General features: G+C 40.9%; 1 protein-coding gene across 1 annotated transcript in view; it reads left to right on the forward strand.

Annotated features, from left to right (window-relative positions):
- LOC130492916 (tyrosine-protein kinase JAK2) overlaps positions 1-19,151 on the forward strand; it is a 75,344-nt gene extending 56,193 nt beyond the window's left edge. Inside the window, exons 16-23 of the mRNA XM_056866689.1 lie at positions 178-328; positions 1,225-1,361; positions 2,137-2,326; positions 5,911-6,035; positions 11,044-11,216; positions 11,409-11,526; positions 17,375-17,488; positions 19,023-19,151. Coding sequence (XP_056722667.1) covers positions 178-328; positions 1,225-1,361; positions 2,137-2,326; positions 5,911-6,035; positions 11,044-11,216; positions 11,409-11,526; positions 17,375-17,488; positions 19,023-19,130 — 1,116 coding nt within the window. The 3' untranslated portion in view covers positions 19,131-19,151. The remainder of the gene's footprint in view (positions 1-177; positions 329-1,224; positions 1,362-2,136; positions 2,327-5,910; positions 6,036-11,043; positions 11,217-11,408; positions 11,527-17,374; positions 17,489-19,022) is intronic.
- Positions 19,152-27,494: the final 8,343 nt, after the last annotated feature.

Below are 27,494 nucleotides of genomic sequence, written 5' to 3' on the forward strand. Positions count from 1 at the left end.
GAGGCAGAGCATCCACTGCTGTGCCATACTTGTTGCTTGCAGTGTCTCAGTCAAAGGCTTAACAAAATCCCTCATCCATCTCCTGTTGTTGAAAGCATATTGTATTTTGTTCCAAAGCTGCTCAGAATTTTTTCTAAAGGTATTTTTTAATAATCCTTAAACCATCTTGAATTCTAGAAACTACAGTTTTATGAAGACAGGCACCAGCTTCCTGCTCCAAATTGGACAGAACTGGCCAATCTAATAAATAACTGTATGGATTATGAACCAGACTTCAGGCCTTCATTCAGAGCAATTATACGTGATCTTAACAGTTTGTTCACTCCAGGTACGTTAACAGAGAAAAGGTTGCAAGGTTTGCTTGGTTGTCTGTTTCTCAGTCTGCTATAAAAATGCATTCTGTTGTCTAGGTGAAGGGTTACCATGGAGGAGATGTCATTTAGTAGCCATTCAACTTAACTGCCTATTCAGAGGGGTGGTGTAGCAGTAAGCTAAGAGCCCATACTTTGAATCAGGAAGTTCCTGGTTCAGATCTGCTGTAAGATAACAATTATGACCTTGTTTACAGGGCAGTTGGAAAGACTATATTTTATGTGAAGTGCTTTATTAATACTATATAAAGTGCTCTTTAAATGCTAAGTTATTGCTCTTTGAACTGTTTTCTGCAAGACTCTAAACTTTCTTATATAAATTTTCATTTCCTACCTGTGTTTATTCCACAGTTTTGCCCAAAATGTTAAAGGTTCTCACTAGTTCGTGATGGTTGAATGGGGTGTTCCCCATTCACCCAAAGAAAATTCAGATGGCAAATATATAGCCCTTAAACTACAGTGGCAGTGCCACCAAGACTCCCCTTCTCATTGTTTTCATTGGGGTACATGCCAGCCCTGTCTCCCCAGCCCATTTACTTGTTATGTGATACATGTGTTTGCGAACACATCTTTGTAGTATGCATAAATTACATCTTTATCTCAAATTTTGTGTGCGCTCATAAACATAATAAGTGAAGCAGCCTTGTAATGGAACTTCTGAAATGTACTAGGTTGCTGCTGTTGTTAGGACATTAGGACAGAAAGCTAGTATACTGCATTCATATGATCATTTCTTTTAATGGTGAAAGCAAATTGATCTGTCTGCTGTTACCATCAATATGTTGATTAGATATTATGGAGAAACTAGCTGAATAGTATTTTTTTATCTTTCTGTTTTTATGTTTTCCCCAAGATTATGAACTATTGACGGAAAATGACATGTTGCCAAATATGAGAACTGGTGCGCTTGGATTTTCTGGGGCTTTTGCAAGCAGGGATCCAACCCATTTTGAAGAGAGACACCTCAAGTTCTTACAGCAGCTTGGCAAGGTAGGAAGCTTAGTTGCGCAGCCTTGCAAGGGCACGCAGCACCAAAGGCTATTGGGGCCATGGACATTGGAGGGCTACAAGACAGGATGGGGCACCTGGGCCATGCGAGGAATACCCAGCAACCCAAACAATGCCCTATGGTCACACTGATCCACGTTGAATCTGTGGGAATTAGATAACTGCATGCATAACTGGCTCATCATCACAGTGTGATTTGGAAGAGTTGACTTAATGGGAAGAATGTGACGGCTTTTTAACTTGCCTATTCTAACTCTGATAATTAAGCACATGTTGTACATCTTACCATCATTGCATTTTCAGATCTGCCTAGTCTGCAGCCCTGGATGCTCAAAACCTTTCCCGAGTCTGCTTTACAAGAATCCGTTCTTTTTATTGTGAGACTTTGGCTTGAGTGCCTTAGAGTGTGTTTGCATTTCAGTGCCTGTCCTTTTCCTGGCTCCATTTTAATGTGCATTTTGCTTTTCTTGCACTTAAATATGCATTGTGTTCCTATGAGCTGTGCCGGCTGGTCGTCAGGTTAGTTTGGGTTTATTGGATGACTTAAAATCCTAACAAGTGTAGTGCTTTTTGTATTCATTAAGAGTGCTAGAGTGATGTGCAGTCCTTAGGACTGCAGAAACAGGAGGCTGAATGGCCTGTGTTTGGATGAATGGCCGCAATTACTAGTAGTTGATCACTGGTTCTAGGGAAACAACCTATCAAGTGTTATGCATGTTACATTCTTGGTAGAAATGTGTGTTAATTTGCTTTGCAGGGTAATTTTGGCAGTGTGGAGATGTGTCGATATGACCCACTGCAGGACAATACTGGGGAGGTGGTGGCTGTTAAAAAGCTGCAGCACAGCACAGAAGAACATCTGCGGGACTTTGAAAGAGAAATTGAAATTCTCAAATCCCTGCAACATGACAACATTGTCAAGTACAAAGGAGTCTGCTATAGCGCTGGTAATCTGCATGTCCTTGGTTAATATTCTTGATAAAGCGAACAATCCTTTCATATTTATAAAATGTATACTGTTAGCATGAATCAGTAAATGCCAATGTCAGAACATAGGCAGTCGTTTCGTATATTACAGTTGGTATACAAATTTAAATTTCACAGATTTCCACTTTTTTTTTAAAACAAGTTTTATCACAGTAGAAGTCTGTGAAACTTGTATTTTATACCTCATATAATTCCCAAAGTGATTAACCAAGTTATTATTATTTTATTTCATTTGTACCCCACCTTTTCCCCCAGTGGGGACCCAAAGTGGCTTACATCATTCTCCTCCCCTTCACAACAATGCTGTGAGGTGGGTTAGGCTGAGATTGTGTGACTGGCCCAAGGTCACCCAGCAAGCCTCCATGGCAGAGTGGGGTCTCAAATGTGGGTCTTCCAGATCCTAGGCTAACACGGTAATCGCTGCACCACACCGGCATGCTCTCACTGTCTGTCCCACTTACTTTAAATATGTATTTTAATTATTCAGCTTTTATCTACTACTAATAGCAACACAAATTTCCACTTGTCATGGCTTGAATCAATGGATGTGTTCAGTGTAAAGGAAAATAACCATACGTACCCTTCTAATGGGTTGGATCTAAACTCCCTTTTTCCTACCAGTGGAAGTGCAAGCATGGGGAGTAAATTCTGAATGTTTCATCTTCCACTGCAGACCCCCATGCTGCATCCTACGCCATTCCTAGTGGAGATCTGTATGGGATCTTTTTCTTTTCTATCCAAACTTTTAAGACAAAATGATTTTTTAAGAACTCTATTTTTGTGATTGTTACACTTAGCAGTATTGTCACAGCTCTGAGCATTACAAATGTGGGAAATGATCAGTGGAACAAAATGGCAGTATAACTTATTCTTCATCTTTCCTCCTATATAATTAAAATCCAGACTGGGGAGAAATTGATGTGCTATTACTTGCCTGTTCTTTCAACTTCCAGTTGCTTTGTTTCTGGAGCATACAGAATTTCAATAGTTTGTATTCCATTCCCCTAGCCCTGGTGCAAGATGCATATACAATAAACAAACAGCGCTGTAAGGATGACTAGTCAATAAGAAAAAGACAGCACTAGCTCCGAAATTAGCAAATTACAAAAGTATATTCTAAGCAAGGTGTATACAACACACTACCACAAAAGTACAAATACTCGGTACCAAGGGAATACAGGCGAGCAATGTTAACGACAGCTAACTGAAGTGAAATAATAAATTAAACGAATCCCAAGTTATAATTCCAAAGTTGGCAAGTGCAGCCGGAGAAACGCACAGTGGACATGCGCAGAGCGACGAGGCAGGATCAAGTCATGCGCAGTAGTTCTTCTGAAGGCAGGTCAAAGCTGGAAGAAAATGGGCATGCGCGTAGGTGGAATGCTGGAGAAGAGTAACGCGGTTCTTTGGAAAATAAAAAGAGAAAATGCGAATGCAAAAAATTTGATAGTTGTCAAAGGCTTTCGCGGTCAGAGTTCATTGGTTCTGGTAGGTTATCCGGGCTGTGTGACCGTGGTCTTGATATTTTCTTTCCTGACGTTTCGCCAACAGCTGTGGCAGGCATCTTCAGAGGAGTAACACTGAAGGACAGTGTCTCTCAGTGTCAAGTGTGTAGGAAGAGTAATATATAGTCAGAAAGGGGTTGGGTTTGAGCTGAGTCATTATCCTGCAAAAAGTATCAAAGGTAATGTGCTAATCATTGTCCTGTCAGAATCAAGATAATGTGCTAATGAGGGTGTGGTATGTTAATATGGAACCATTGTATCCTGAAGGATCTCTTAACATGTGGAATCCAAAGCTAGAGATAGGCATTTATCTCTCTACTGTTGTAATATGAGTCTTTTAACTGTAGTAAAATCACGGAGGGTCCATTTTTGTTGACCATTGGTTAGCATCCAAGAGATAGGCAGATAGTTTAAAAGTACATAAGTGGAAGGAACATTAACAATTTGTGATACACAGATGTCTGGCAGAAAACAGTAAATACTTGAAACGACTGCTGATGTAAAGGAGAAAGATTACAGCTGAACATCAAGAAGGCAAAAGTAATGACTACTGAGGAATTACTCAATTGACAGTGAAGACATTGAAATTGTTAAAGAGTTTCTATTCCTTGGTTCAGTTATCAACCAAAAGGGAGACTGCACCCAAGAATTCAGGAGGTGACGAACAGCCCATTCTTGAAGCTTCTTTGGAGCCAGCATGACCCTGTGCCGGCGCCACCTTCTCATAGAATAAGGTGGCATCTACGCCAATGTGGGGGCAAACACATTGCCGTCCGGTCACCACTGGCCCCCGCCACTGGTACAGCCATGCTGGCATGGCTTTCCCATAAGGGAAAGCCCTCGCCAGCATGGGGTGGGGGGCGTTTGCAGGGTGTTCCTGCGGTGGAGCTGCCTTTAGGCAGCTTCCACAGCCCTTTTGCCCCGTGAACGCCCCCTTGAGTGGCAGTGGGACTGTGCCACCTTTTTTGGTGGCATAGCCACACTGTTTTCAATGGGGCATTTCCCCCTTTCCCCCCGTTTTTTATTTAAAAAATATTTTTTTTAGGCTCCGCAGCAGCCAGGAAGCCTCTGAGGAGGTGGTGCTGTTCCACCACTCCTGGCCACTGCAGATCTACCTCCCCTTCAGGATTGCGCTCTAAGACTGGGAAGGGCAACCATTAAGGAACTAGAAAAGATCTTGAAGTGGAAGGAACTGTTGCTGGAGACCAAGATCAAGATAATTCATACTATGGTATTTCTCATTACTACATATGGATGTGAAAGATGACTGGAAGAAAATCGTTTCAAATGTGTTGGAGGAGAGTTTTACCAATACTGCGGTCCATCAAAAAAGACATGGATTCTAGATCAAATCAAGCCCAAATTCTCCCTGGAAGCTAAAATGACTAAACCAAGGCTACCATCACATCATGAAAAGAAAAGTTTCACAGGAAATAGAATAATGCTAGGAAAAGTTGAAGGCAGTAGAAAAAGAAGAAGATCCAACATAAAATGGACTGACTCAATAAAGAAAGCCTCAGCTTTCAGTTTGCAAGATCTGAACAGGGCTGTTAATAATAGGATGTTTTGGAGGTCATCAATTTGTAGGGTCATCATAAGTTGGAAGTGACCTGATGGCACATAACACATAGCACAGTACTATGCAAAGTTACTCTCGTTTAAGCCTGTTGACACCTATAGTAAGTAAGTAAAGTTATATGGTAGATCTTCTTAGGATTGCACTGTTAGTGTTGTTTGTGTTAATCTGGGAGCATGAAATTGCATTTGGCCCTTCTGGCCTCATTATTTGACATGAATCAGGATATGTGCTTACTGGCCAACTGACAAACCAATAGATTGTGAGAATTTGTTGAAATACAGTAGTAGAATACTCACCTTTTATTAATAATAATCATGTCAGTTTTTGATTTGTTGTTGCTCTGTGGATGAATGCCAAAGCTTTCATATGAAGGAATCCCTACAAATCATAACTTTTAAATATTTTCTTTTAGAAATATTTAAAGTGAGTGTTTGACATGTTAAAAAAATATATTTTAAAGGTCGGAGAAACCTGAAGTTGATAATGGAATATTTACCTTATGGAAGTTTACGTGACTACATCCAGAAACATAAAGACAGACTGGATCATAAGAAACTCCTGCAGTATGCCTCACAGATATGCAAGGTAATAAATTCCGCAGACGTCGTGTGTTTGTCAGGGCTTTTCACTGTGGAATGTATGTTGGTTTTTATTTATTAAAACATTTATATCCTGCCGTTTCTTGTGGTTCAAGACAGCTTACAATCTAAAGCCTAAATTAATTTGCATTATCAGCAATAGCTTTGCCATTCATTTCTATCAAATTCAACCTACATGTTAACAGTAAGCTACCTGGGAAGTCCAACACAGCTGTGTTAAGCTTCAAAAGAGGCAGCTTTTCGGACTTCCGCTAGAGACGCTGATCTGAGCGCCACATTCCTCGGGAGCTCCCGAGTGACCCAAGAAACATTCAAATTTGGGGTGCACCCTGCACCCCTACCCGGCTCTTAAATAGTGGACCGGGAATCAGGAACTCTCCTGCAGCCTTGAAGAGCGGTCTGACCCCCATTTTTCTGAGAGAGGAAGACTCTCGGGGAATTGGGCGCGGTCCCACCGGCATTGAGGGAAAATACAATGCCACAAACGTTTCTTTGAAATCAGGCTCAGATCTCCTCTACCTATTACCAACTAAGCAACTACATGGAAGCAAGAATACCTACTCTTCTAAAATCTGAGTAAGTTACAAAAACTCTTTTGTTTTACCTGGATCTGGAGGTTCTGAAGGATTGCCAAATACATCTATTAAATCCGTGCCTCCCCACCTGATGTATAAATGACTTAGAAAACAAAAAAAATCAGATAAATCGGCAGGAATCCTATCAATCTGATCAGTGGGTAGACATAACAAACAGGATTTTTTGAAAGACGTTACAACTACCAATCAGATACTTCGACGCTGAAAGGGGAGGGAGGAAGAATCCCCCCCCTCCTTAGGTGTCGTCTTTCCTTCTTCAGCTAATGCCATCGCGAGAGTATCATATCGTGAGACCGGAAGTGTGGCTCTCTTGTGTAACTGGCAAATAATTCCCAAGTTCCTGGACAAGAGGAGGCAACGGAAGGTCCACAGTCCTGCAACCTTTTGGGTATATCCTGTTTTCTGCAGCAGCTCTATACTAGTGTTTCCAACTTGATGGTATTCTACTATTAAAGTACTACCCACAACACAAGAATCCTGTTAAATTACCTACAAACTTTTTTATTTTTTGGTGTATTTGTCTGGACTTTACCAACTAAGTTTCAACAAAACCCTTAAAAGCAGCAAGCATGGAACATGCAATTAAACAGATGGATCAACTACTTGCCATGACAAACACCCTATATCAAACTATTAATCAAAAACTGGATACTATTCTGGATGTAATTAAAGACATAAAGGACCAAGCTACTACAACGAAGTCAGACGTGGAAGCAGTGGATTCTCCAATTGAAAAGACGGCTGAAGATCAGAAAATCCCCATAAAGGAAGTGGAGAGCCAGGATAAACAACTAGACACTGCATCCTCTCAACCAAAAATTGCAACAGACCAGCTGCTTACGATGGATATGAACGTGAGAGACTTTGATTTTTGTCTTTACAATTTGCCTGAAGAATTCTTTGATACTAGCTTGAAGGACTTGAAGAGTGGAAAGACTGGAGCTACTGGGATCTATTTTTACGATTTTGGAATTGAGGTTTACTATGAGAACTCTATGCTTGCAGGGGAAACTTTACCAACAATATCCAAGGATGCCCTTCGGTGTTTGGTGTAAATGAGGAAAAGTGGAAGACGCTGGAAATTCCGGACAAAAGGACTGGCTAAAGGAGTCTAGGTTTTTTTTTTAAATAGACAAGGAACTGGTTAAAAGGTTTGATTTTGGTAATAATGGTATAATTTACTATATTAATACATTAGAAAGACAATCTATAATGAATAGGTGTTGGGAGACATGGAGGGTTTACAGAGAAACTATTTTATAAAGTAGTGGATAATTGTTACTTATTGATCTAATCCATTTACTATTAATGAGATTTATTAACTTTTTTTCTGTGTTAGTATTAATTATTTTGTAATGATTATATTCAATGTTATATCTTTAAAACTGTATGAGATTTAGTTTAATTAATGTAATTAAAAATATTAGGATTAGAATTGTTGATACCAAAGAGTATACAGGTTTATTAATGGATGGAGGGAGATGTAGGGGAAGTCCTGTTTATTTTTTTGTTCTTTTTCTTTTTACCTATATATTATATATACTTTCAATAACAACAAATTTTTTTTGATGGTTTTTAATAAATGTAGAAATGTATATGTTAACTTGTTTCAGAAAAATAATAAAAATTATTTTTTTAAAAAGGGGCAGCTTTTCAATGATAGATTCATTCAAAATGAAATTGAAGAGGAGGGTCAAACTCTTCATGATGCTTGGAGACTATTTAAAACCACAATAGTAAAAGCTCAGCTATAATGTATACTGTTAATTAGGAAGGGTAGGCCTTCTTTAGAAAATGGGAGTCTAGCTCAAATAGGAAAGATTTAAGGGGGCAAAACTCGGGTAAATGAATGCAAGTTACAGGTAAGGCAAGCAAAAAAAGAATTTGAAGTGCCTGTTGCTAGAAGAACAAACAACTTATTTAAATTCATCAGAAGCAAGAAACCATGAAGGGAAGTTATTGGACCATTACATGACCAACCTGTAAGGGGATTAGTGAGTGGAGAAAGGGAAATTGTGGATAAGTGAAGCAAATTCTTTGCGTCTGTCTTCACTGTGAAAAATGTTGGACAGATACCTACCTCTGAGCAGAATTCCTCAGAGAACGTGGGAAGAATTGAGTCAAATAGAGGTATCCAAAGAAGTATTTCTAGAGCTAATTGATAAATAAAAAAATAACAAATCATCAGGTCCAGAAGGCATACATCCAAAAGTTTTTGATGGGCAATAAAGTAGTGGAGCTGTCCTTTGGAGCCTACAGTAGCAAAGTGTATTTAGGGGTGGCCAGTCTATCCTGAGGACGTGTTGCTTCTGGCAAAACAGCAAGTAAGTTTCCTGCTGGGCAGCTTGATGGGGCATCTTGCATTTTGAAAGATGAGCTGGTAGTCTTGAAAATATGGAGTATGTCAGCAGCAAGCAGCTTGCTGTGGCTTTACCCTGTTGGTTGGTCATCCCATCTTCTCCCTGACAATGTACATTATGGACCTGGCTGTTGGATAGATCTGTTGGAGGGAGGGATGAAGGGGCAGGCAGAATGAGGGTAAAAGAGACTGCTTAGTGTCCAATAAAGGTTCAGTTTCCTGCTTGTTTTGATGTATGTTACATATTTTTGAAAAAGAGATCTAATGAAATGATAAATCCTTTAGTGTTTATCATTGGTGTCAATCAGGAAATTATTTCTGTTCCTAGCTGAAACATGGTATAATAAGGCAAAGAACTGACAAAGAACATCAGTTTCCCAGTGTGGGATATGAATGGAAATACAGAATTGTATAAACAAATTGAGTCTTCTTCCCCTGACCTTCCAGAACTAAACCTTCCACAGAGTATCTATCAGAGGGGCTATTTTCTTTTCTTTTTTTAAAGATATTTTATTAACATTTTCAAAAGCAAAGATAAACATATACAAACACTTCAATTCATACAATTTGTGCTTACTTCAGGTTATTAGTTTTTATGAACATTGTACAGTTATTATATTTACTTAAACATTGCTGAACTCAAAAAAATTATCTTTATTTACAACTTATTCAAGATATATGACTAATATTTTCTATCTCCATTAAATTTTTATTCTACAGTTTCCAGTTAGCATATTCAAAATAACATTCCCATTTCTTCAATGAGTCTTCAATCATTCTTTCTTTCAAGATGTTAGTTAGTCTGGCCATCACCGCATATTCTTCCATTTTTTGTTGCTGCTTTTCTAAATCCGGAACAGTCTCTTGTTTCCATGATGCTGCCAGTACTATCTTTGCTGCAGTCGTCAGATATCAAAAAAGTTCTCTATGATTATTTTCCAGGTTCTCTGGTGCCATCCCCAGTAACATAATTTCTGGATTCATTGGAAATTTGAAATTTGATACTTATCTCAATAGCACAAAAAACTTTACTGATTTCCAAATATCAGAGTCCTGTTAAAGGCACAGAAGCAGGCTAGGCTTTTTTTCTGGATTTTCTCAGTTGGCAGTCCAGCCCTGCACCCTAGCCCTGCATTTCTTGATGAATCTGTATCCAAAATTTCCTAATCTTTTTGCAAGTCCACCACAGATGAAAATAAGTTGCGTCTTTATCTTTGCATTTCCAGCTGCGGCAATCATATGTTTTATCTATCTTTTTAATATCCATTGGTGTGATATACCATCTGAAAAATTGCTTGTACCAGTTTTCTCGCAGATTATCAGAGGGGCTATTTTCTGTGTCAGAATGCTAGCTGTTGAGAAAATTTTGGCCCCATCTCCTAGCAGCAAATCTAGTGGTGACATCTAGTGGTGATTCGGTCAAAATTAAGTAGATATGTCCAAATTTGGGAATGTTGCTGCCTGATACCTTCTATGTTTTTTCCTTAATCTGTAAAAATTAATATGTTACTTATCTCAATAGCACAAAAAACTTTACTGATTTCCAAAAATCAGAGTCCTGTTAAAGGCACAGAAGCAGGCTAGGCTTTTTTTCTGGATTTTCTCAGTTGGCAGTCCAGCCCTGCACCCTAGTCCCAAGCATTATTATTTGGAAACAAGTCCAACTCAGTTCAGTGAGACTTACTCCAAAGTAAATGTGCATAGTTTGGTTCTAACAGCAAAGTGTTACTTTTTGTCCTAGGAACGTTAATAACCGCCTCTCGTTAAGCATTTTGGTTCAAAGGACAGAAAAAGGGAGCTGTCAGGGCCAAACTGTATGAAGCAGCATTCAGGGGAACCATGAGGATCTACTGTTGCTGTGTTTTCCTTTTTGTGTTTTCCTTTTGTTACTAAAGGCAAAAGCAGTTTCAGCAAGGAACATGGAAACCTGAGTCACATCAGACCTTTGTCCAGACAATGGGTTAAATGGCTTGTTAGTATCTTCCCTCTCTCTGATTCATATGTATCAAATCAGTTAACAACACTGTGTTTATGTACAGGGAATGGAGTATCTGGGCATAAAAAGATATGTCCACAGAGATCTCGCAACACGGAACATCTTGGTGGAGAACGAGAACAGAGTTAAAATTGGAGATTTTGGCTTGACAAAAGTTTTGCCCCAGGACAAAGAGTACTACAAAGTTAAGGAGCCAGGCGAGAGCCCTATATTTTGGTAAGTTTCTGTTTGCTGCTTGAATCTAAGCTAACTGATAGAGGAAACAACAGTGTCATTTTGCATGACAGTTTTGGTCTATTGAATGAGGGTTGAAAAGTCCCTGATTCTGTTTGGAAATATAATGCTTTTCCATGCAGCTTTTTATGAATTTCATATTCTGTCTCCCATTTTCTCCCCCTTGCAATATAGGTATGCTCCAGAATCACTGACAGACAATAAGTTTTCTGTGGCCTCGGATATGTGGAGCTTTGGTGTGGTTCTATATGAACTCTTCACATATATAGACAAGAACAAAAGCCCTCCAGCGGTTTGTATATATACTTATGCTTTATTTCAGTTCTATTTCAGATTTCCGATTGGTTCGAGATTTCTACAGTCCAAATCCTACTGCGTTGTTTATTGGATGTCCCATCCTGTTGTGATTGTATTAACTTAGTCTGTGCAGTCCACCTTGAGTTCCTGTGAGAATGCTGAACTATAAATAATATAAATAAAAATAATAAATAAATGTACACGCCACAGCAGCACAACTGTCCTCTTAAAACAAGTCTGGCTCCTCAACAATATATTTCCTTCTCTTTCTAGTTTATATCTTGTAGCATAGGAATAAAAGATAACATCAGGAGAGATTAACAGGTGGATCATGGAAAGTGTTAGTTTGGGGCATACTTTGCAGGATCTCTGACAAGCCCTGTCTCGATATACACCCACAAAAATCTGAAGTGGTGATGGACAAGTTCCCATCAGCTGTATTTGGGATGGAGTAATTTTTCTAACCCCCCTTTTGGACACACACCTTAACCTGGTGAGGGGTTTGTGTGTGTCAGTGAAGCTGGGAGCAATGCTGTAAGGGGGCTAGACTCTATCAAAAGACTAAATTCCTAGCAGAGTCACTCAAGACAGAATGGTCACAGCTGAGACATCAAACGAACATGCATCCATCCACTTCAGAGATCAATGGCCATATCTGCAGAGGAGAACAGGCAGTTCCAATGGTGATAGGGTCAGAGGAATCCTTGAAGGTTAACTACTGGGCAGCAGCAGTAGTGGAAGGTGACACTGGCGGAGGATCTTTTGTAGACAATGGCAGTGCCACTGCAGCTAACCCTGGTTAGCACTGCTCAGAAGAAGGCAATGGTAAACCACTTTTGACCAACCCTTACCTTGAAAACCCTATGATGAAACAATCCAAAATGAAAAAAAGATATAGTGCAGGAATATGGAACCCCCAGGTCAGATGGCACTCAATCAGTTAATGGGGAAAAGCAGAGGACAAGTACGAGTGCTGTTCTCAATGATGTGATTGGACTAAAACCAAAAGGATGTTCAGAGGTTGATGTGAATGCATGCAAAAGGAAGGTCCAAGGCTGTTTGATGCATATAATAGGAACATGGAATGTGAGAAGCATGAATCAGGGTGAGCTTGAAATTGTAAAACAAGAAATGCAACATATTGTCGAAAGACACAATCTCATTGATTAACCAGATTTTTCCGGAAGATATAATAGCCTTATTTCACCATTGTTTGACAACAAGTTATTTTCTATGGGATAAAGAATTTTATGAACAGATTGATGGAGTAGCTATGGGAAGTCCTCTCAGTCCGGTAATAGCAAACTTTTACATGGAATATTTTGAAAAGACCGCATTAGAATCGGCACCTTACAAACCTACAGTCTGGTTCAGGTTCATGGATGATACATTTACTATTTGGAGCCATGGTGAAGAAAAATTAATGGACTTTCTAAACCATCTCAGTAATATCCATCCAAACATTCAGTTTACCATGGAAAAGGAAATTGAGGGTAAACTCCCATTTCTTGATACCCTTTTCATCTGTAAAACAAACTTTCAATTAAGTCACAAGGTCTACCGGAAACCAACTCACACAGATCGCTACTTACACAAAAACTCCAACCACCCCCCCAACAGAAAAGAGGAATAATCAAAACGTTAATGGACCGTGCAAGACGGATCTGTGAACCACAGTTTCTTAAGGAAGAAATTAATCATCTAAATCACACACTGCTAGCAAACGGCTATTCCAGAAATGAAATCAGAAGGGCTGTTAAACCAAACAAAAATCAGAAAACTCAGGAAAAACAGTCTCCCATAGGAAAGGTATTATTGCCATTTATTAAAGGAGTCACTGATAGGATGGAGAAACTTTTGAAAAAACATAACCTACAAACAGTGTTTAAACCCACCAAGAAAATACAACAGATGCTACGATCAGCAAAAGACAAAAGGGACCCCCTCACCTGTGCAGGAGTATATCATATAACTTGCAGTTGTGGACAAGTTTACATCGGGACCACAAAATGCAGCATACAAACAAGGATAAAAGAACATGAAAGATACTGCAGACTTGGCCAACCTGAGAAAGCAGCAGTGGCTGAACATGGACTGACACAAACAGGACACAGGGTCTTATTCCAAGACACTGAAAGACTGGACAATTCTACCAACTATTTTGTCAGATTACACAGAGAAGCCATTGAAATTCATAAACATCAGCACAACTTTAACAGAAAAGAAGAGAGTTTAAGAATGAATAAGGCTTGGCTTCCTGTCCTGAAAACCTCCAGACTAACGAAGACTACAGTCCACAATAGCCATGCGGATTAGCTTTGGATTCCACATGTTAACAGATCACTTCAGGATACAATGGTTCCATATTAACATACCACACCCTCATTAGCACATTATCTTGATACTGACAGGACAATGATTAGCACATTACCTTTGATATTTTTTGCAGGACAATGACTCAGCTCAAACCCAACCCCCTTCTGACTATAAATTACTCTTCCTACACACTTGACACTGGGAGTCACTGTCCTTCAGTGTTACTCCTTTGAAGATGCCTGCCACAGCTGCTGGTGAAATGTCAGGAAAGAAAATACCAAGACCACGGTCACACAGCCCAGATAACCTACAAGAACCAAAGAAATGCAACATTTGAACATTTCAAAGGTTCAAATCCTGGGCATAAGTGAACTAAAGTTGACTGGATTAGGACATTTTCTGTCCGAAAATTATGAAGTATTTTACTCGGGAAATGACAAAAACAGAAGAAACAGAGTTGCTTTAATAGTAAGCCAAGATGTAGCAAAGGCAGTCAGGAGCTATACTGCAAAGTGTGACCGAATAGTGTCAATCAGACTTCAGGGAAAGCCTGTCAGCATAAGCATCATTCCAGTTTATGCCCCAACTACAGATGCTGATGAGGAAGAAACTGAAAGTTTTTATGCAAGTGTTCAGGAAGAAATTGATCACGCACCTAAACAAGATGTGCTGATATTGTCGAAGGCTTTCACGGTCAGAGTTCAAGATGTGCTGATAATCATAGGTGACTGGAATGCAAAAGTAGGAAAGCAGAATCAAATGTTGTTGGCAGATTTGGGCTAGGAGCACGGAATGAAGCAGGAGAACGACTGATAGAATTCTGTGAAGACAACAGTTTGTTCATTGCAAACATGTCAGGCCTCAGTAATCCAATGCGTTCCTGGCAATAACTTTTCTCCAGATTGTACAGCGAGTTAAAAGTTTATTACAGAAAGTCAGTGGTTTCAGCAGGTAAAAGACTTAAGGCTAGAATACAGGCATGGGGGATAGTGATACATATATAGGGCAGATACAATAGGGAAGATTAGTTTTGAGAAACAAAGAAACAATACAGAATTTAACTACCGGCAAGTACTTAAACAAACGCATACAGAAAATAAACGCGTTCGTTAACTGTCTGATCTTCCTGGGCTGTGTCATAGTTTTGCGGGACCCGGTATCAGATAGGCGATTTCCCAGGCGGGTCTCCATTGAGGTGTAGATCTTGGGAGGGAGACCGGGTGTAAACGGGGGGAGGGACGGAGTGCAAAAACTCCATTTTGTCCATGGGGGAAACCATCTTATTTCATTCCGGGGTTGACAGAGAGCCTATCTGACAAAACATGTTTCAGTCAACGAAATAGATGATTGTATACATGGACATCACCAGACGGCCAGTATAGAAATCAAGTAGATTACATAATTGGAAGCAGAAGATGGAGAAGCTCTATTCTCTGCTAAACAAGACCAGAAGCCGACGGCAGTACAGATCATGAATTGTTTATATCAAAAAGGATAAAGCTGAAGAAAAACACCAGAACATTCATAGTGCCAAAATACAATCTAAGAAGTATTCCTAAAGAGTTTAAGGACCATACAAAGAACAGATTTGCGTTACTGAGTTCAAATGAATGTAAACCAGAAGAACTATGAGTGGAAACTAGAGATATTATCAAAGAAAAATGTGCAAAGATTATTCCTGTAGCCAAAAGAAAAGCCTTGATGGATGACTGAGGAAACTCTTAGAATTGCCAAAGAAGCAAAAGTAAAAGGTGACAGAAACAGAATCAAAAGTCTAAGTGCAGCATTCCAGTGACTCACACGTAGAGACAAATACATTAACTGACAGGACAAAACAAAGAAAAAGTGAGAACAATACACTGAAGAACTATACAGAAGAGATGAAAGGATGAGAGTTTCCTTCCAAGAATAATCTTTTGAAGAAGAACCTACAGTTTTACAAAGTGAAGTGAAAGCTATGGCTGGTTTTAAAGGAAATGGGTGTGCCACAACATCTGATTGTTTTGATGCACAACCTGTACTCTGGACAAGAGGCCACAGTTAGGATAGAATATGGAGAAACAAAATGGTTTCCAATTGGCAAAGGTGTTAGACAATGATGTAGTTTATCTCCCTGTCTCTTCAGTCTGTATACAGAACATATCATTAGGAAATCTGGATTAGATTTAGATGAAGATGAAGTGAAAATTGTGGGGAGGAACATTAACAATTTGAGATATGCCGATGATACTACATTACTGGCAGAAAATAATGAAGACTTGAAACGACTACTGCTGAAAGTTAAAAGAGAAAGTGCCAAAGCAGTAGTACAGCTGAACATCAAGAAGACAAAAGTAATGACTACAGGAGAATTACACAACTTTAAGGTTGACAATGAGGAAATTGAAATCGTTGAAGACTTTCTATTCCTTGGCTCCATCATCAAGCAAAAGAGAGACTGCAGCCAAAAAATCAGAAGGAGATTGAGACTGGAAAGGGCAGCCATGAAGATTCTGAAAGTGTAAGGATTCTGAAGTGTAAAGATGTGTCACTGTCCACCAAGACTAAGTTAATTCATGCCATCATATTCCCTGCTATGTATGGGTGTGAAAGCTGGGCATTGAAAAAAGCTGATAGGAAGAAAGTAGATTTTTTTGAAATGTGGTGCTGGAGGAGAGTGTTACGGGTACCGTGGACTGCCAAAAAAACAAATCAGTGGGTTATAGATCAAATCAAGCCTGAACTGACCCTAGAAGCTAAAATGACTAAAGGAGGCTATCGTATTTTGGTCACATTATGAGAAGACAAGAGTCACTGGAAAAGACAGTCATGCTAGGAAAAGTTGAGGGCAGCAGGAAAAGAGGAAGACTCAACAGGAGATGGATTGACTCAATAAAGGAAGCCACAGCCCTCAGTTTGCAAGATATGAGCAAGGCTGTCAAAGATAGGACATTTTGGAAGACATTGATTCATAGGGTCACCATGAGTTGGAAGCGACTTGACGGCACTTAACACACACAATTTTTCTGACAGTTCTAAATTTACTTATAATGGATAAATGAACTTCTGCACATGTGCAGAAAGTACATTGAGTTTAAAATATTGTAGTCCAAGTCATGGACATAAATCACAGCTTGGGGTGGGGGTGCTACAAGGAATCCTGTGTAATCCTGGAACATGGTCATACAAGTTCCAGGATGCTTCCCAGACCAGCAAGCCAATGGCATTATTATTTTCTCTTTCCTCCTCATGTTCCCCACCACCACCTGCATATTCTTAACCTTTTATGATGAGAAGCAAAAACCCTCCTGTCAGAGGCTCAGTGTTAAATGCATTAGCATAATACAAACAGATTTTAGGTCTCATTGTGTTATCTTCAGAATTACTTTGAAAAATGGATGCTTCATCGATATATTGTTTGCCTCTGGCGTCTTGCATTGCAGCAGTCAAAAAAATTGGGCTTTCTACAGAGAACTTTCTCTTAAACATTTACACATGCTCCAGTGTTATTAATTTGACCCAGATTCAGTGCTGGATTTCTGTTTCAGGAGTTCATGCGCATGATTGGCAATGATAAGCAAAACCAGATGATCGTGTACCATTTGATAGAGCTTTTGAAAAATAATGGACGGTTGCCAAGACCTGATGGGTGCCCTGATGAGGTATTGAAATGTAATACTTTATCTTGCTGTTCTCTTGCTTTAGTTATGAGGGGCACCTGCAGATTGTTCTTGGGTTCTAGTGGCGTATACTAGCCGGATTCACTTTCTGTCTTTTTCTGGATTTATCACAAAATCAAGGATAACATCTGCTTTCTTCAGCAGCCTGGAATTTTAAAGGGAAAAAAACTCAGCTGCAATACACTATTGCTCCAAACCATCTAGAGTTTACAAAATACTTTCAGTGTGCAGTAGGTGCTGGCATATTAACTCTTTTTACCTGTTTTCAGCTAAGTTTCCCAGTCTTGAAATGTTATCATTACCAGACACATCTTTTGTGAACCATGTGTTTAAAAAAACAACTCAGGAACACACTGTGTGTGTTGTTAACTCCATAAGGGTTGTTACCTTCAGAGACCCTTTTATCCAGTTAACCATTACTAGAGTACAGTTGCAGGTGAAAGTGACTAAGTGGTCTCCATGTTTCGGGATAATGTGTCTATGTGAAAGTAACCATTTTGATAGCAGCAAGAAATCCTTTCCAAGCACACATTATAATATACCCAAAGGAATCTCAGAAGTTCTAAAATAGGGTCTGTATGAAAAATTATTCTTTGCCCATCTACCACCCTTTCCTCTAAATCTTTGGTTAGCGTTTACTTGGAATGATTTTTACAATATAGATCCCTTTTGAAAGTAAGAAATTGTCTTAATTATTTGTAAGTGCCCCTTTGTGTGTAACATTGTCCAATGGAGTGGAAACAGAAGCCTTTTCTCACCCTAGTTGCTTAAAGTAATTGTGTGGTTTTTTCCTGGGGGAAGGGGGCAGGAAGTTACAGGAAAGACTGTTAAAAGCTCAAGAGTTGGGAGAAATCACTGATCTCTGATCTTTCAACAGTACTGTTAATCATTTGTGGCACTACCTAGATATGTTCATGCTATTCTATCAGATTCTGTAGGGCAAGCAATAAAGTTTCAGCGGTTGTATTCAGCGGAAGAGGGTCAAGTAGAAGAGCAGCCTATTACATCGCAGAAAGTCTGCATGAGCCAGAAGAAGGCACTGCTGTTAGCAGAGCAGTAGGATATAAGTCATTAAAGCTGGTGCTGTTGACTCAACCAACCCCAATTATAAAGCACCTCATTGGAAAGACCAAGCTACAGCTAGTAACTGAGCTACAGCTAGTAACAACAGTGCAGCTGCCCCAAACAGGAGCCCTGCCAGACCATTCTTGGGTATGACTGTTTCAGATGGGCAGTGGCTTCAGCTGTTCCATTTTCTCATTTTATACCTGGCCGATGAATGGACAAACTTTGTGTGTTTGGAACAGATGGGGGCTTACCTCTGTAGATGAGTAGGTGGGAGGAGTGGGTATGCTACAGAGAAGGGGTTGGTGTAAGACAATGCACAGTACTTAAAGGGAAAGTTTGATAGTGTATGCTGCTGAGACTTCTGGTACCTTGACCTGCAAGATTTCCTTAGGATGGTTGACCCCTGACTATTTTGTGGACCTTATTTGATGTTTTCTCTCTTGCCAAGGCTTATGCCATAATGACGGAATGCTGGAATAATAATGTGAGCCTGCGACCCTCCTTCAGGGACCTTGCTCTGCGAGTGGATCTTATAAGGGAGAGCATGGGTGGATGAGTTTACTGGAATTCTTTCAGAAGGATACATTGGCATACAGAACAAATATGTTCTGGGTTCTTTGGATGGTTGCAGATGATTGGCTTCCTATGCACTGCCATATACATTCATCTTATCTTGAGGACAGAGACTGTAGGGAATCATCACATCCAAACTTGCAAATGATGTAGACGAATTCTGCTTAGTTTCTTCATCAAGAAGACTACAATGACACCAATGAAAAGCACTTCGGCTGTCTGAAAAGCAAAATAGCATAATGTATGTTCAGTCTGCAATCACTATGGTTTGCCTTGTAGGGTCATAGTGCAGTTGTGCAAAAAAAAATCAAGCAGAGAAGTTAATAGAAGGATGAGAAAACTAAATTTAGGGACTGAGGATTTTTCTACATAATGGTTGTCTTGGGTTGCTGCTGAAATGAAGGTGACATAATCAGTACCTGACCTGTCATACTTCATTATGTTGGAAACATCTTGGGTCCAGTTTGACAACGCCACTAGAAGTGTCTGTGTTAAGTTGCACCACTTTAAGAAGAGCAAATATTTGCACTTAACATGTTGAACTGTATGGAAATACAGGTTCACCCTGTACTACTCATCATTGCTATTTATGGACTCTGTCTTGATTTCCCCACGGTAACCTTTGTCCATTTTGCCTACCACAAAAGATGACTGTGTAACAGACAAAGCTGTTTTCATTTAATTGACAGATAACATGATTGATTTTGCATAAATGTACATTTCTCTGGATCGTTTGTGGCTATGCAATTACGTAGAGTTTGAAGAATTTTTTTAAACAGACAATTGAAGTGTGTAGCAGAAAAGCACAATCTCTATCAATCTATGGTGAGAGAAGAAAGCAGCCTGACTGAGCATGAGGCTAGCCTGAGGGTCATGGAAGAGACCCTGCTGGTGCCAACAAGAAGAATTGCTTAAGCCTGGCAGCTGTTCAGAGTAGAGTGTCAGATGCAAGATGCATAGGTCTGCTCTCTGCAAACTGACAGCATAAAAAAAGAAAACCCAGGAGACATCATAAATGCTTTCCTCACTGAACATGCACTGCACAAGGGCTTGTGTTTTATGAATAGGGTTATATAGTTTTTAAAATGTCCAGGCTGTAATGGCTTCTCTGAAGAACAAGTCAAATGTATATTTTTGGATAGTTTATTGAGCAATTTTTTATGTGCCTGACTGAGCCAATCACTGGCCAGCAATATAAGCAGAGAGATACGTTAAGGCAGAGTGATGTACTGTATATATTTTGAAGGAAAGGGATCAAATTATATATATTTTTTCCAAAAAACTGCTGAAAATTACATTTTTAAATGAACAAGTATATAGCCGTCTGTTTTCTTATGTTTGTGTTGTAGATGTGTTATGTTCTCTCTGTCTCCTAAAGGTACAAAAATTTGCAAGCTTAATATTTTCCAAATGCTAAGCCTTGATATTTTTGCCAATTTTATTACATGGTTCAGTTTTCCTTTTCTCCCTTCATTTTTGCAGGGTGAGTTATTCATATAGAAATAGAAAGCATTATTCTAACATAACTAAGAACATAGGGGGCCCAAGAGAGTACCTTTAGGTTGTTGAATAAGTTGGCTGTTTGTAGTAGCAGCCATATGATTCTGTTTGCTTAATTTTACAGAGCAATTTGTGAAATATTGTGAAATAAACTGAAGTTTATATTGTGAAATAAACTGAAGTTTGGTGCAGTTACTTCAGCCCCAGGATCTGTGATGCAGATACATTTTTTTCAAGGTAAGGTACAGAGTAGCCAGCAGTCATACCCTTGGCTGCTCATCTCTGACTGGAATTTTCAGAGCTGTCCCTAGAGTTCAGTGGAAATGTACCGTGCTGGCCAGTTTGCCTCCTTTACACTGCTTACCCACCCAGGCATGCTTTAGAGGCATATTCAAGTGTGGTGCTTACTTCCTTAAAGAGATCCAAAGGGAGAGTTGGTGAAATGGGACAACTGATTCAAGCATTTGTTAAACATTCCAAACATGTGAGTGTTTGGAATTTAGCCTTGATGGCACTATGCCATAAATCTCATAGCCTTTGTATTTACCTCAAACAAAGAGGAGATGTGTAGTGATACCGATTGTATAAGATGAAAAAGTACCTTAGAAAGATTGCAAATATTTACCCGGTGAGCACCAGCATTAGACTATGCCACTCTGGGTTAGAACTGGCCTAGTGGCTCCAATGCATATGTTAAGTTCTGTCCTTATAAGAGTTTCCTTGTTTTCCCTTAACAAATAGAAGTATGCTTTGCCCTAATCTGTTTGTAAAGGGAAATGGGAAATGCCTAGCTGAAAGGGATCGCACAATCTGTCTTGTATATTCAGGCAACAATATTGTGGATGTTTTAAGTGTAAGGACTTATGCCAAGCAGCTGAAGAAGGGAAGAGAGCAGAAGCCTGGGTCAAAATTGTAAGCAGTTGCATTGTATAACAGTATGTTATATTTGAACTGCTGGAAAATTATCAGATAGCATTTTAAGAGGCAAGGAAAGCAATATAAGGTATCAGGATAAACAAATGCGGCAGTGTGGCACTAATGGAATGCATCTGTTTGATAAAGAATTTTATGTTCTGTGTAAAGAAAAAAAGCTCAGGGAAGTTTGTGAAATGCAATGTAGAGATCTTCCATAATACTGTTTTTTCCCCAATGTGAATAAAAGCCTTTGCTTGTTCTAATAAAGTTTGTCTAATTTTCTTAAGTTGAATGACAACCTGCAAGAAGATAGGCTTCTCCAGTTCTGTATTTTGGAGGGCCCCATCTTTGTCTTCTCCCATTTTTCAGAAAGTTGAGTTTTGTATATTGCAATTAGATATTTTCATCAGGCTGGGACTAAGTAGCTCATCGTTTAAATATAAATTTGGGCTCCAGTTGGGATAAATTTTTATGACATTAAGTGGAAGAACAATAATTCTCTCTTGATTATTTAAGCTCGCTGGCCCCCCATTCCTTGCTCCCATATTGATGTGAAGTGTCTTGGGACACCTGTAGAGGTAGTCCCTTTAACTCAGTATATGTTAAAGTGCAGCTGTTGTGGATTTTAAGAACATGATAAAAAAGTACTCATGGGCTATTTGAAATTTGTAAAGGAATTGACAGCCTCATGCATGTGCCTAAAGTATTTCTGCATGATCATGGAGACTTTCCCAAATTTTACTTCCAGTTGCAGTCCCATGTTCAGTATTGGATGCTGCCCTAGGTGGTTCCCCTTACCTTGAGGAACAGCTTTTAGAGGGGTACAAAAGGCTGTGGAATGTGGGGGGCACATAGTCCTTGTGTGCTTGCAGAAGCCTTTCCCTGTCTCTTGAATCTTAATTTAGACACTGGTTTCATATTTCTTTATTGAATCACTCAGTGTGGAGTACCTACATGGGACAAATGCAGTCACAATACTAGTTATAATATTTTGAAATCAATACACTTCAGAAATATGCTGTATTTGAGAAATTAATTCTGTACATATCATGTAAAATTATGCAATCTGTTTATTAAAATATGCAGTTATCAATTGTTTTCCCACAGTTTCCACATGACCATTATTTTGTTTATCATGATACCAAAAGTTGCTATGATTTGCTGTGGAAGAAATACCGTATTTTTCGCTCTATAAGACGCACTTTTTTCCTCCTCAAAAGCGAGGGGAAATGTCAGTGTGTCTTATGGAGCGAATGCAACGGGGCGCGGCGCCGGGGCGCCCCGGGGGCCGGCTGGGACTCCGCCAGCCGCCCAGCGCAGTGCAGAGTCCCTGCCCAACAGCTGAGCCTCGGGACCGGGAAGCGCGGGGGGAGGTTAATCTGCTCTGCGCTGCCTGAGCAGTTTAAAGACCCACCGCCCCCCTTCCCAGGACAGGATACTTTAGTCACTTTTAAGAAACACTGTAAAATATATATATAAACACAAACAAGGCCCAGGGTCACCAGTTAAAACACTCACATTTGGGAAGGAAAGTAAAGGAGCAGTGAGCCTTCATATCATATATTTTTTTGGGGGGTGTCGATCATGCGGTAGGCACAGAGCCCTCTTGAACAAAAACAAAACCACCTTGCTTTCCAAAGAAGTTGGGGTTCAAAGCTTGCAGAGGCGATTGCAGGCCGTTAGCATGCCCCCAGCCGGGCCGAGGTGGGAAGGTGTCCCTTGCATGCAAAGGTGGGAGGGGGTCCCTCTCTGGCCGGCCTCGGGTAGCTCCTCCACGTCCTTCCGCAGCCCGGCGCCCATGCATGAAAACGCCTCTCCGCCGTTTTGCAAAAAAGCCAGCTGTGCCGGCCGCTTCCTCCTCCTCTCCCCTGGCCTCTCCATCTGATCGATGCGCTGGCCCTTTCTAGCCGGTGACTCTTCTGTCCTCGTCCCCCCTCAGGTAAGGAGGAGGAATGGAAGCGGGTGCAGGAGGGAGGTGGGGTGACCGCAAAGAAAAGGCAGCCCTTACCTTCCACGGCCATTCTCTCAGAGCTCGCATAGTGCATGCATAATTCGCCAGCCAAGGGGGTCCTTCTCCTGCCTCTCCCCCAACCCCCCCTCCTTCCCTCTTTTCTTTTTTGCACCGTTTTCTCTTTCGCTCATCTGCAGCCCAGGCGATCAACCTGCAGCAAGAAAGGGGGTTAGCCCGTTCTCCCGCAGCAGGCTGGGAAATGTAGTTCTTGGCCTTGGTTAAAAAACTCCGGCTGGGCCGCAATGTCCGAACGGTTTGCTCCTCGACGCGCACGCCCAGCGTGCTGAATGAAAAAACGGCACCGCCCGAGGAGAAGGAGCAAGTCGCTCCCTGTCCTGCCTCTGCTCCTTGGGGTGGCCTGCCAGGGAACGGAGACTACAAATCCCCAAATGCAACGCGGTGAGATTGAGAGGCGCCCTAGTGTAGGGCTGTTTGATTGAGGACTTCCTTGTCCAGCTCAAGGAGGCGACAGGTAGAGGCGCAGGTGCTGGAGAGGAGAGTGTGGGTGGGCGATGCGCCTCTTGTTGCCTCTCAGCAAAGAAGGGAAAGGAATCGAGCCCAGCTAAAACAGCCCTTCTCTTCCAGCTGCCTTCTCTTTAGCTGCTACTTTGCAAAATAGCTGCAATTAATGAGTTTTAGCAAATATAATAGGGGGAGGGGGAATCATGCAATCTGTGTAATGGCTTCCTTTGCTCTAATCAACTAGTGTGTTAGGTGCATTCCTTCAGGTATCTGTCAACTAGAACCTATATATATCATTTCCATTTCCATTTATTGTTATGGCCATTGGCCAGCGTAGTATATGATTTAGAAGGTAACAGGCTCTTAAGAGAAGGAAAAATTGAACTGGAGTTTGGTTGCCCTCCAGGTGGAGATCTCGAGGAGTTACAGCTGATGTCCAGACTACAGAGATCAGTTCCCCTGGACTCTATGGCATTATAACCTGCTGAGGTCCCTGCCCTCCCCATACTCCACCCCCTAATCTCCAGGAATTCCCTCACCCAGAGTTGGCAACCCTAGGAGTGGTGTGCTTTGGCACTGTCAACAATGCATTTATCCCAGAAAGGCATTTTTCACTTTACAGTTTATGGCGTTGTAACTCTAGCTGTAGAAATCTACTAATATGTAGCTTGGGCTGCAATGCTAAGAACACTTTTTCGGGAGGAAACACACACACACCCAAATAAAGCACGGCTTATTTTTGAGTTGAGCAACCCAAATAGGCTAGTTTAGCCCAGGCTCATCAGAGCATGGGAACTACGCAGGATTGGCCATGGTCAGTACTTGGAGGGGGGGTGTCTTGAAAGTGCTCTGCGCTGCCTGGGATGGCAGCGTGGAGAAGTTTAAATACCCCCCGCCCGGCTTCCAGGGAGGGGGATCTTGAAAGTTCTCCACGCTGCCATCCCAGGCAGCGCAGAATAGTTTAAAGACCCCCACCGGGGTTCCAGGGACTCCCTGGAAGCCGGGCGGGGGGTCTTGAAAGTGCTCTGTGCTGCCTGGGATGGCAGCACGGGGGAGTTTAAAGACCCCCCACCAGGTCTTTAAAAAATATTTTTTTTCTTGTTTTCCTCCTCTAAAAACTAGATGCATCTTATGGTCAGGTGCATCTTATGGAGCGAAAAATACGGTAGTACATGTTCAGTAATGCTGCTATGAAGTAAAATAAAAATTCTAGCATTTTTAAAAATGAAACTAATTTTGATAAAATATTGTAAAACTTGGGGAAATGTGGCTTTGATTTACAGTTACAAGTACAGGTCTGTGGTTCATTAAATATCAACATGCTGAATTTCAAAATTTCTTGCTTTTGTTGCAGAGAGTTGAATCAGTCACAAAATAAGCAAAAGTTTAAGCATAAACTGCAGCTTAAAACAAAAGCAGAAAAGTAGCTTGATCTTGAGTTTGTAAGAAACACTTCCACAGTTCCTGGGCACCTGTTACTGTATATTGCTGTATCAACATATCTCAAGAGTATTAAATGTTTTCAAAAATCCTACAGCGTCTTCTGATTTTTGCACATGGTATCACAATAATTCTTACCACTGACCAAACCCAGGATAGTAGGAATAAAAGATGCTAGGGTAAATTTGATGTTGACAGAGCAGTGGAAAACTGACCTACTCAGAAGGAGAGTTTAATTTTTTTAATTCAGTTTATGCCCCACCCTCCCCCTGCAAAAAACCAGGTTCAGGGCGGCTTCCAACAACAAATACAATCATAATCATAACTTTTACAGACTTCAACAACACTCTACATATTACAGTGATAAAATCTGAGGATTTTCAGACCAATTGTAAGCTTTCTTGTGCCAATAAATACTCATTTAGGAATGTAAAACCAGAGGACCAGCAAGGACTTGCGGGGGACATCTCATTTCTGCTTCCCACACTATTTCCTTTTTCTGTTCACTGAAAGCCTCCATAGCCTCTTCCCCTTTCCTGCTTCTTTCTTTCCTTAGCTTGACAATTACTAGATTAGGAACAGTCCTTTAACCTAATCACTTACTTATCTAGCTTACTTATCTAACCATAACTACTATCCATCTCCAGTTCCCTATTCTGTTATATTCTTTCCTCCTTCAATCTTACCTCCATTCACCCCCTTCTCCTTCTAATCGGAGAAAATGGCATCCCGGGAGGAAAGAGAAGGAGAAGAGTTCAAGTCTGGAGATGAGCAATTAGTGGCTGGACTCCTCTCTCCACAGTGGCACAACTCATCACCCTCTGGGAATTGCAGACGTGAAAGCTATCGCCTCAAAAAGAAAATGGCCACCACCGCCAGAGCAAAAGGGCGGGGAAAAGACGTGGACTGAAGAAATGGATGCTGCTATGCCCTGTTCGACCCCTAGGGGTTCTGAGGGAGTGCAAACCACCCAGATGGCTGCCTTAACTGGAAATTCAACAGAAATCGGTAACGTAGACCTCTCCCAGCTTTTTGCAATGGGTGGGCAGCTGAATTGCAGTATGGTCGATCTAATGAGATTAGTTTTGAGGGAAGAGCTTGCTCACCTATGCAATTCAGCCTTGGGAGACCCTGTGGGTTCCAGGGCTCACTCTCTTTTGTCAACAATGGCCCAAACACAAATGGGAAGCTATTCTGGAGCAGAGTAATAGTGCTAGCCACGCCTGGCCCACCAAGGCAGCTAGAAAGGCTGTGCCTCAGAACCCAGGTCCCAGCAATAGATCTAGTTACCCCCCTTCACAAAACCCCTTGGACGAGGAGGACAGAGGAAGGAGAGTTTTCCTCAGGAGAGGATGAAGGAGAGAAAGAATCACAGTACCAAGAACAGCAGTCTCACCTCTTTGCAGGCGAGGATTATCAGGCTACTTACTCTCCCAAAGTCCTTGCAGCTCTTGATTTGCATGCAGATGAGGACACAGAAGCTGTTAAAAATAAATCCAAGTACAGAGGAAATAAGGATTTTTTCTCTAGGCTAAAAACTCAATCTAGATCCATCCCTTTCCCTGAATATTTTGAGGACCTAATAAGGGCACAGTGGGAGAAGCCAATGTCCAATAGGCAGTTCCCCATTGGCAAAAAAAAAGCTATATTCCCTAGAACCACATGCTATGGGCCTTCTTCAGGTTCCGCTGGTGGATGCCCCCATAGCAGCCCTCCAATCCTCGGGCCTACTCTCCGAAGATGGGGCAGGGAACATTAGAGATCTGCTGGACAGGAAGGCAGACTTTGCTACCAAAAAGGCTCATGAGGCATCTGCCCTTTCAGTCGAAGCCTCTGCCACTGCAGCCCTATTTGCCAGGACATGCATCATGTGAATCAGGAAGTTAATAGAACTGATTCCACAAGAAAATAGAAGAGTGTCAGAAGGTCTAAACAGAGTCCTAAAGGCAGTTAACTTAGCAGATGCCACTCTGTACTCTATGACCTTCTCAACAAGGGTCCTAGCAGCTTCCTCTGTCT

The sequence above is a fragment of the Euleptes europaea genome, unplaced genomic scaffold (assembly GCF_029931775.1).
Source record: "Euleptes europaea isolate rEulEur1 unplaced genomic scaffold, rEulEur1.hap1 H_2, whole genome shotgun sequence".
Lineage (NCBI taxonomy): Eukaryota > Metazoa > Chordata > Lepidosauria > Squamata > Sphaerodactylidae > Euleptes > Euleptes europaea.